The 10573-nt window shown below is 39.4% G+C and overlaps 1 protein-coding gene across 2 annotated transcripts; it reads right to left on the bottom strand.

Annotated features, from left to right (window-relative positions):
- Positions 1-33: 33 nt before the first annotated feature.
- On the bottom strand, positions 34-9697 carry coasy (CoA synthase). 2 transcript variants are annotated; one of them, XM_085416556.1, is made up of 10 exons: positions 9525-9697; positions 5391-6138; positions 5090-5304; positions 4152-4283; positions 2733-2922; positions 2114-2178; positions 1901-1985; positions 1328-1425; positions 929-1075; positions 34-830 (listed from the first exon to the last, which is right to left on the bottom strand). In XM_085416556.1, exons 2-10 carry the CDS (start codon positions 6070-6072, stop codon positions 771-773), a joined length of 1674 nt encoding a protein of 557 aa, XP_085272682.1. In that variant the 5' UTR covers positions 6073-6138; positions 9525-9697; the 3' UTR covers positions 34-770. The 2 variants fall into 2 exon arrangements, with proteins under 2 accessions (XP_085272682.1, XP_085272683.1); XM_085416557.1 differs by lacking the exon at positions 9525-9697 and adding an exon at positions 9350-9504.
- Between the last annotated feature and the right edge of the window lie 876 nt (positions 9698-10573).

The following is a 10573-nucleotide window of genomic DNA, read 5'->3' as shown; positions in this document are numbered from 1 at the left end:
CAGATTGACAAAAATTCCTAAATATACAAAACCTCAAAGATGAATAATTTAATAACATGGACAGAAAACAGTTACAGTTACATAGTATCATTAACTCATTTCCCCTTATGTTTCATTGTTCTTTAAAGAAAAAAAGGAAACAAAATAAAAATTAATAGAAAGTGGACAAATCCTGCAAAGTGTCAGCTGAAGTGCCCCAAATTTTTTGAATTTGCTGAGAAAGACTAATGCAAGATTGCAGTCGGTGTATCGGTAAACCATGCCGGTCAATTAAAACAAATAAAATAAAATTTGGGATGAAAAGAGGCCATCAGTTAAGATCACACCTAACAACAAGTGTTTGATAATAATTGATAGTAAACCACATGAAAGTATTGATCCATCCCGTCTTGTATCAATACATCAGGCTGGTGCTGTGATAGTGTGGAGGGCGCCTTCATACCATCTGCACATCACAGTCTAATAATAATCCCAAACAGGAATTTTAGACTAAAAATTCCAGAAGCCGTCTGTTAGTGTTTGTGGAGTCTTTACATCTTTAAAGTAAGCATCACTGAAATAAAACTAGAGTTTAAAAACCTGTGGATACTCAATCAGGCACTGAGTCTTGGTCAAAGAAGTGAGGGAGCTTCTTGGGTTTTCCCTGTGACCACCCACACTCCTTTCTAAGGCAGCGTATTCCTTACGAGGACCATTTGTCCACATGTCTCTGGCCTGGCACATGCTTACAAAGTCACAGCTGATGTGACGTAGAGACCTCGAATATGATTCTAATGTCCTTCATGCTTCTGCTGAATTCTCTTCTGAAGAAGATTCCAAGCTTTCAGCACCTTTTAAATGAGAAGAGGAGTAAAAATTAATGCAAAATCTGTTTTTCTCATAAAGCAGTCACGTGGACTTCATCCTGAAAGGATAAGGTGTGTTTAACCTGCTTCCGAGTGACCTCTGGCTCCCACAGTGTGCTGAGTACCACATTAGCATGCTCTACTTGTTTGCTGTTGGACCACTGGCTCTGCAGCCTGCGAAGGGCATCTTCTGTGGTGACCCCATCACGCTCTGTTATCCTCAACACCGCCTGAGAAAAGATGGGAATTAAGAGAAGGGGGGAGACGTGTTAGGTGGAGTTTTCAAATTATACTTTGGCACCCCCCAGTGGATATATTAAAGAAAACAGTATATCAGTTTTGTTTTTTAAAAAACAGGCCTTACACAATAAAAATATTTACCTTCAATTAAAAATTTGGCTTTAGGATTTGTAGGAGTTATAGAAACAAAACACAGATGTGACGAACTGCAAAGAAAACTTTGCAGAGGACAATTTCATTACCTCCTCCTCTGGGATGATGGTGACCCAGACCTCGTGGACCAAGTTTTGCCATTTGGCCTCCAGAAGAACTGCTGCATCCACCACACACACCTGCTTATCTGCAAAGAATCACATTAACTTTAGAAACTACAACAAAACAGGAAGGAGAAATATGCTTCCCCACTTTAAATGTTCACTACACTCAGCTATTTCAGCCATTTACCGAGTTTCAAAAATAAGTTTTTACTCGCTCACAAGTTCACTTGTTTAAGAATTTACAAAGCTTAAATATTTGAACAAGTACACAATCTTTCCACTAATCCTTACAGTGCAGATGTAACTTGTCAGGATTTACTGATTACTAAAAAGTCCAATTGTCACTCAGTTGAATTAATCACAACCCCTGTTAAAAATTAACAGACGAAAAAACAGCATCATATTTGCAAGGCCAATTAAATGATTATTGACATTCTGTAGGTATCTGATGAACTACCAAAAAAAGTAAAATGCCCCCTAAATGCATTTATATTTAAGAAATGAACGCACGGCAACAATGTTTAGTTGTCAGTTATTACATTTAATTTCATACTATACCTTCGTCTCTGGCTTGGTTGATTCTCTTTTGCACTAGAAGTGCAATTTCAGGCCACACAATGTCTGTTAGGGCTTTTAATCGCACCTGTTGGGGGGAAAAAAAACAAAAAACAAAAACATCTCTGGTAAGTTTCTGAGAGAAACCTGACACGTTACCTGCAATTCTGCAAAGTGCTAAAATATTATCCAATAAATAAATATTATCCATACTACCTGATTTCCAAAGACTTTTCTTCCTAAAGCACGCCTGTTGATGGTTTTATCTTCACTTAGAATATCTAAAAGTGGAAAAGACACTCATTATTGCACAGTTTTACACAACATACAGTTTAACACTGACAGGAAAACATCTTGTTGAATGTCAGTATACTAAATTCTTGTGTTGTGCAGAGTCCATATTGACATGACAGCACTCTGGTCATTCTCCTCTGAATGCAAAACAAGTTAACATGACAAAATAAGTAACTTGCTGCCAGTTGTGTGACTCACTACATACCAGTGTTAACAAAAAACTGAACAGGATTCAAAACGCTCATCAATCAAAAAGTGATCGTGACAGAGAGCTCATCAGTGGTCAACGCAAGCCAAAAATAAATAAATAAATAAATGAATAAAAATCAGGAGTCAGCTTTCATCAAAATCAAATCAGTGGCATCATGACCTTTGCTGACTACAGTGTGTGCATTATAGCAATCAGTATGAAAGCAAAAACACAAAGTCTTATTGTCTTTTTTTTTTTTCCCCAATCAAGAACAGATCAACTGTGTGAAGTATCACAAACATTACAGACTGACCCTTCCACTACGATACCCTCAAGTGAAGGTGTCCCTACCTGAACCAAATTCTTCGAGCACTCTGTGGTAGGCCGCTGCATCAGGTTGGTACACCTCATGGCCTAGTTTGTCGCAGTCAATCCAAACTGCACCAAAGGCCTCCAGCTGCTTAGCGATAGCGCTCTTTCCACTGCCGCTGCCCCCTGTCAGACCAATCACATATGGAAGAGGAGGAAGGTGGGAGTTGTCCTGGGATAGAGGAGACAGGAAATGAAGGGTTTAGAATGTGCAAATAAAATTAGAAAAATCAGCTCCTAAAACAAGTTATACTCACCACTGAAAAAAATAATCTATAATACCAGAGATGAATAAGACAAACCAAATGCACTCATTTGTGAGCTTGATGATACAATTTCCTGAACATAATATGTTTCACGGATGATCTGATATCCTCGTGTTGGTGTTGTTCCCAGACCATCATGAAAATGTTGTTCCAGGTTCAACGTTGCAAGTGACCAATCACATTGTTGTGACGTTATTCCTTTGCCATTCGTGCATTTACGAAATTCCAATGTTGCAAGGACAATATCAATTCTGCTTACTGTTTATTAAAGGGTTACGGTTAGGGTCAGGGTCCGTTGATGGGCGGACAGAGGTGGTTTCACGCAGTTTAAGTACAGTTTTTTGTTTTACGCCGGTTTTTCCCGAAGTCGCAAAAGTATGACGTCACAACATTCTGATTGGTCACTTGCAATGTTGATCCTGGAACAACATTTAGTATGATGATCTGGGAACAACACCAACACGAGGATATCAGATCAACCAATGTTTCACTGCTCATTTCTAACTGTCAATAAATGTGTGAACATGTCACCTTCAGTATAAAACATTAATGATACCCACAAAATACTTTGTGTAATATCCACAGATTTTCCCCCCACCCATATCACGCAATTCCTGCTACAACAGTTAAAAGGTCGACCCCGTCACACCCTTCACCAGCCAGTTGGGTTTATTTCTGCTTCTTTGAGTGATTAAAAAGACACTTCAGAGCACATTCTCACAACTTTTACTAGTCGTGACTGAAAAATGAACCTCTTTTAAAAGGAACTTCATGTAATAGGAATGAGCTCAACCAACACTGGTGGGCGTTGTCCAGCTATAACGCCTTTGGTTCACCAAATCAATAAAAGATTACGAGATGTTCTTTTATAGGCTTGCACTTCTGTGCACTGCAAAAAAACAAACAAAAACAAAACCTGAATCAAAGGTAGCATGCCTGTGATGCACCTTTGATAGGAGCAGGGCCCCATTAATGCCCTAGTTTGGAAAAAAATAAAATAAATATGGTGATAAGAGACAGTTTTATTATAACTGCAGCTAACTGGTCCTTCAATTATACTGAAGTTTTTTCAGTGTGTTTGGACTCGCTGTTTTTGCACCTAAATTCTAAAAATACACACTCCTAACAAACCTACCTTGGGTGGTGTAAGCAGCGTCCCCAGGAGACGAGCACGCAGACTGGAGGAGCTGATCTTCTCCTCCTCTATCTCTGTGTGGTGGGCATCCTTGAGCAACTGGATCTCATGAAGGACAAGAGCTGGAAGACCCTGATTTAGAAAGTGGAAAGAACAAAATATGAAATATCACATCCTGCAGTAGAAATGAGACAAAATCAGAAAATGGAAGCAAGTAAAAATCCCGTAGCCCTTAATATGTACTGTCCTACTTTGAGGTGAATTTACAAGAGTTGAGTAGTAAGCCTGTTAAGTGAGTTACATGACAAAGCCTCTATAATACAGTATAATACTCTATTGACGGCACTCATTGGACTGACCCATACTCTGAATAATGAAAGTTCAAAGAACTCAGTGAAGATCTATAAAGGAGATTTGTGGATGCAAGCTTGGAAAGTCTCTTGTTGCCCTTTCATCACATCAAAACTGGTCTTGGAATAGATAAAGCAGGCTAACATTAACCCTCTGAAATGTCATTGCCAAAGCCCAGACTTTAACCCTATTGTAAATTATTTTTTGACTACGCTTAGAAGCAGAGCCTGTGTCAGGAAACCAACCGATTTAAATGAACTGTATCGAATCTGCCAAGAGAACCGGTCAAATATTCAGCCTGAAGCTTGCTGATTGCTACCAAAAACATCTGGCTGAGATGGAACTTTTGACCAGAACTATTAAATTATATCATATCATATTATTAAATATGTCTGAATAATTTAGCAGTATCAAAAGGGCCTTTGTGGGCATTTTTTTTTTTTTAAAATAGAAGGAATGGAGAGCTATCTGCTATTCTGAAAGTAGAAGAAAAAAAACAAATGCTACACACGCACACACACCTGTTTACAAAAAGAATATTCACGTTTCAACACAAAACAGTATTTACTGTCAATTTCCTGACTTACATTCTCAGTGCGTTTCTTGTTCACAGCCTCCCCACCCTTTCTAGTCTCCTCGCTGACCACAATGCACTCCAGCAGGGGGTCAACTACAGACACTCCAAAGGGGTCATCAAGAGGCACAACCTCCACCTGCAGTGAGGGCTTGACGTCTTGGAGGAACTCCTGCAGTCTCTGGACCCGAACAGAGTAAGGCTCGATCAGCTCCTTTAGCACTTTTTCTGAAACCAGGAGGAAAACAATGTCAGGTGGATTTTAACATATGACTGAAATATGAGATGTCAGTCTCAGAAACACAACTACTCACTTTTAAGCATTGCATGGTCACACAAGCCAATCAGGAACCTTCTATTGGCCAGCAGGCAAGAGATACTAAGTAGAGTCTTGTGGGCCCCATGGAGTCGATCAAATGTCCCTCCTACCACCACATCATTGTAAGTCTGCAGCGGCTCTGCCTTTTCTTGCTGTGCTTCTGGCACATCCTCCTCCTGCAATTTCATTAGCTCTGAGTGAAGCAGCACTGAAGGCAGCCCAGGTCTACAGGCATAGCAGTGGCCGGTGTAACTCTGCAAGCACTGAGTGACCTGATGGGTCTGACCGGGGTCCTGGGGAGCAAAGTCTGTTAGCACCACCTCTGGTGAGTTAGATAGAGCCTGTGGTGTGGGAAAGGGGCCGTTTGGGGTCGTGGCTCCGCTGCATGCGACTGACTGAGTGCGAACATTAGTCAGCAAAACGCAAACATCCAAGTGCCCGCACACATCAGCTGCATTACTGTACAGGCGGGTAATGAGATTAGACAGGTCCACTGCTGGTGGAATGAAAACTGGCCGAGGCTGGCTCCCACTTCCCAGATTCAACCCAGGATGGAGGTGGACATAGAGCGTACGCTCGACTCGCTGAGCAGCTGAGCTGAGCACCGGAGCAATGCGTAACGGAAGGGTGTGGAGAGGAGACGTCAGGACAAGGATGCCTGTGCTGAACATGGACATGTTACCTGCGGATGTCACAGAGATTCACAGTGCTAGGGAAGTCACTGGATTGGGGTTGGCTAAACACTGAAAGGGATGGAAAGAGAAAGACAGTTTAAAAAAAAATCTGTCTGAGACTGTAAAGTAAAAATGCCATGTTATAATTAAATTACAGCAAAAATAATAATAATAAAAAAATAAAAAATTCAAGCTATAGTACACTTACACCAATATATGATTAATCCTTGTTTCCTCATCAGTTGATACACTTATGGTATCAATTTAAAAATCCTACTTTGTGAAGAAAGTTGGTTGTCTAAGTCGTCCACTCACCAAGCAAGGTGACAACAAAAGCCTTTTAAGGCTGTGAGGTAACCATAATCGTCACTCTCTTCCAAATTGACGTTTTAAACATTGGTACTAGTGTAAGAGACAGGGCGCATTTAAAATCATAAAATAACTTATGGTTTTGTTCTCCGAAAAGTTGGGCATAACACTGACCACGACCTACATCAAAACATGAAATAAATAGAATACCTCAATTAAAATAAATATGCAAAGTCCAAATAGCTCAGTTAGGGAGTTAGCTTATACAAAAGCAGCAGCACAGTTAACCTTTTATCCATTGAAAGCTTAACTGGACAGCACAGTTTCTGTCATATTTCAGGCTGCTTATGGAACAAAAATGACTGGGTTTGCATCAGAAGTTGGCAAGGGTAGTTTCTGCCTATGCAGCTACCCTTAGAAAAACTTGGAAACCATTCTAATAGAAATCAAACCACGTTTTTATTGATATATACTGAGAAGCCAAAACTCGTCATTAAGGGTTCAGAGGAGGTTGTCAAATGCCATCTTTATTGGGGAAAGATTTCAATTGAAAACAGGAGAAAAAAGTAAAAATAAAGTTTAAAAAAACCCTCAAAGAATGCAAGTTTAAATGTAACAACAGATTCAATAAACCGATCCACAAGGCCTGTAACACTGTGGGTGTGGAGCTTGATTCTTTGACAGAGGTCTCAGAAAGGAAGCTACTGTCCAAGTTATGATCAGTACTGGACAATCCTTCACACCCTCTCCATCTAATGCTGTCACCACAGAAGCATGTTTTGCAAAAGACACCACAGAACATATCTACCTGTGACCATCAAACTTTACAACTCCCCCTTATGACACCTGGATAGTTTTTACTTGTACCATCTTGTTTAAAGTGTACATTTTGCTTTTAATATTTCATAAATTTTATGAAAGTCAGCATTTACAACAAAACAATATAATTCCTCTGATAATTAAGTAAAAATGTACCAGGCAAGGCTTCCTTTATATGGCCTTGTGTCAGATGTTAGAGAAAGACTGGTGCTGAGGGTGGTCCTCTTAGCAGTCCTTTACATATTTAGACAATGTTGACACTATTTGTGTCCCATTTGTTGTTGCTGTAAGCATGTTGGATGGCTTGGAATTACTGATACATGCTATGGCTAAAAATTGGGGAGCAGTCAGACAGCGTTTCAACTGCAGATAACATTATCAACACCCGTGCTATGTCCTCGGTTGTGTTTACCTGATGCAATGAGTTGCAATAATGGAATGATTTACAAGCTTTGACAAGAGTTACTTAAAAACCCTCACTTCAGTTGAGGCTGCTTCTCAGCAGTTACTCTGTAACAGTTTAAAACAGAGACATTGTGTCTGTGCAACAAATCCCATTTGGGTCAACAGCCAAAGCTGCTGGTGATCATTGCACGCACAAGCGACATGACTAGACAGACAATGAACCAACTCCAGAAAGTGACCGATCACACAAGGCACTAATACACAGTTTCTAACACTCGTTTCTGGTTATAATCCTTCCACACAGGTACATTACACTTCCTACGCCGACTGCTGACTTTAAGATCTTCATCAGTTGGATCTGAAATCTTGTCTGCTTTTTTCCTGTGGCCTCAAACCTTCCTATTGCCTCAGTGATTGGGGTTTGCAGTTGGGGGGAACCTTTGAGTTGAATACGCATATGTGGTGTAGCAAGCTTCTTTAAGAGCTCAGTGAGAAAGACTGATGATTGATAATTCCGTTCTTGAATTCAGGGTGCTGAGCTGTGAAAAAGGTGTAGCCATTCAGGATGGTAATGTCAAGTTGTACCACACTTGCAGGTGTAGGTGCCAACCATCTGGTCCATGGTATCTATACTTCCTTTGGCTTGTTGTTGAATGTGATCAATTATATGTTTCCCCCTCCCCTTTCTGGTATTTTAATCCAACACTTTGTTACAATACATTGTGCTGAGGAGTACAACGGTCGCCCTTTTCTTTCTGACATAGCCAACTATGGTAAGGCTGCCATTGAATCCAACCTCTGTTGTAAACTTCAAAGGATGAGGAAGGATGGAAAGATGTCTGCCTTGTCCCATTGTAGTTCCCACAATTGTGTCTCCAGTAGACACTGTGCAAGAGGCACACTGGAGAAAAAGTCATCTGTAGTGAAGTTGTGTCTTGTGTTTATGAGTCTACTCCACAACCAGTGGACAATGTTTTCCCTCAGCTTTTTCTGCACTTCTTTCACCAAGTAAATTATTCCAAATATTATATTGCAGATGTCGGCATAACAAATGCAAAAGATTTTCAGGCCATACTTGACGGGCGTGTTTGGCATCTACTATGGAAATTTTGTCTCCCCCACAAGTTGACCATCTAGGGTGGCACAATCACTGGTGATGAACACTGTCTGAATGATGAATGAATACCATCTGTTAATTCTTGCTGTGAAAAATAATCTCCCTAAGTGGTGATACTCTAGCGGCCCACGAAAATATATATTCCTGACATTAACAGTTGATAAGAATCAAAAGATTCCATTGGAAATGAATGCAGATCATTTTTAATCACTTATGGAAGTTTGGTGTAGTAATACAACAATGACAATTTTGTAAAAATGTTTAAAAGGCCATTTAAAAATGTAAATGGCATGACATTAAAAACATGTTTTTGAGGAATAGCTGGAACATGGAATGCAAACAACTTGTCATTAATTAGATATTGCAAGAAAACATCCTGACCGGGTCATTTGTGACCCACTAATGCATCTAAGGCTTAAAGTTGTTCTATGTTAAGCCAATGTGACTGCAGCGAGCTGGCCACAGCAACTGTCTTGAGCTTGTTTTCTATCTGTATATAGTTGGACTTGTGATTAACAGAAGTTAATCACAAGTCCAATCTGTGTTCGAAGCTAGCTAGCTAGATGCAACACTAAAGCAGCACTGGCTGCAAAAAGTGGCAGAAAAGCAGGATAAATATAAAATATCTACGCTTTCACCATATTAGTAATGGCAACCATACTCCGCACGATCCTAAGATATCGCAATAGCAACTATGTTTTTCCAGACGTTTGGTACGGCCTGTACATGCAGCCAGAGCCAAAAAAAAAAAAAAAAAAAACGTTCCCAACTGACAGTCTGGCTGACTGTCTTAACAGCAGCTTACCTATAGGTAGCAGATCTAAAGCGCTGTGAAGAGCGTCAGAGTCGAGCCGTACTGATGTGGAGCTGCACGCATATTTACTGGAGAGCTCGTTTATCTGTCACTTTTAAACGAAAAGCTGCCTATTCCCGTTCAGCCCTGTGCAAACTGCTAAGAACCCACTAGTGGAAGTCACTCGCACGTGAACGGGGTTTTGTAATCACGTGATAGTTCCTGGCCACTTGATTGGATGCAGAGCTACAGAGCCGTTGAAAAGAAGCCGCGGTCAAGTGACCAAGGTAACGATTTTTTTTCAGCCGTGAACTCTAAAAAATGAAAGGTATTTCACTGCTTTAGGTATTTATTTATTTTAAATTTATTATAAAACATTTTTTATTTTAATTTTAAATTGTAATATTTATTTATTTAAATAATTAGTAAAACTTTTTTTTTTAATAAAAAATGCTTTTTTAAATGTTTTAATATTTTCAATTGATTTCCTCGTTTTAGTTTTTTTATTGGTTGGTTTTGTTTTTGTTCTGTTTTTGTTATCTCAAGTGTCACTTTTGATCTTTTTAAATTATTATTATAAAACCCTAAAATCAGGGTCAATATATAAGAATCTTAAAGTAAGTATAATAATACAAAGGCAACAGTTTGTGAAGGTGTCCTGTCTCACATGCTCAAATACAAAGGGAGGATTTGAATGCCAAATGTGACCAAAGTGAAAAAGACTTTATTTTATCTTAGTCTTGTAACTAGATTATATTATTGTTTGGGTTTCATTTGTCCCCCAGAAATTTAACTGTTCAACAGTCCTGGGTCTTCTTTGTCATATTTTTAGTTTCATGATATTCCAGATGTTTCTACTGGTCAAAGGTTTGGACTGCAGACAGGCCAGCAGCATGCCCTCTTCTAGTAAATACTACCAACTTTAATGTAATATTTATATGAAATGCTAAACAAAGAACATAAAAGTAAGATAAAGCACAACAGATACAGAAACAAGAATACAAATAATTAGACTGAAATTTGCCTGTTAATGAAGTGTGCCAATGCACCCATGTTCCACC

The sequence above is a fragment of the Rhamphochromis longiceps genome, linkage group LG8, assembly GCF_057381845.1.
Source record: "Rhamphochromis longiceps isolate RC_006_pf linkage group LG8, R_longiceps_female_GT1.1, whole genome shotgun sequence".
Lineage (NCBI taxonomy): Eukaryota > Metazoa > Chordata > Actinopteri > Cichliformes > Cichlidae > Rhamphochromis > Rhamphochromis longiceps.
Note: the sequence above shows the minus strand (reverse complement) of the source record. Positions and strands in the feature narration are given on the sequence as shown.

Bases quoted from the DNA above. Each gene is read 5' to 3' on its own strand.
- coasy (XM_085416556.1), bottom strand. From the start codon at position 6,072: ATGTCCATGTTCAGCACAGGCATCCTTGTCCTGACGTCTCCTCTCCAC. The intron at 2,923-4,151 runs GTAGGTTTGTTA...CCTCTATCCCAG, and splicing joins CGCTGCTTACACCACCCAAG to GACAACTCCCACCTTCCTCC. The intron at 831-928 runs GTTAAACACACC...CTCATTTAAAAG, and splicing joins CAGAGGTCACTCGGAAGCAG to GTGCTGAAAGCTTGGAATCT.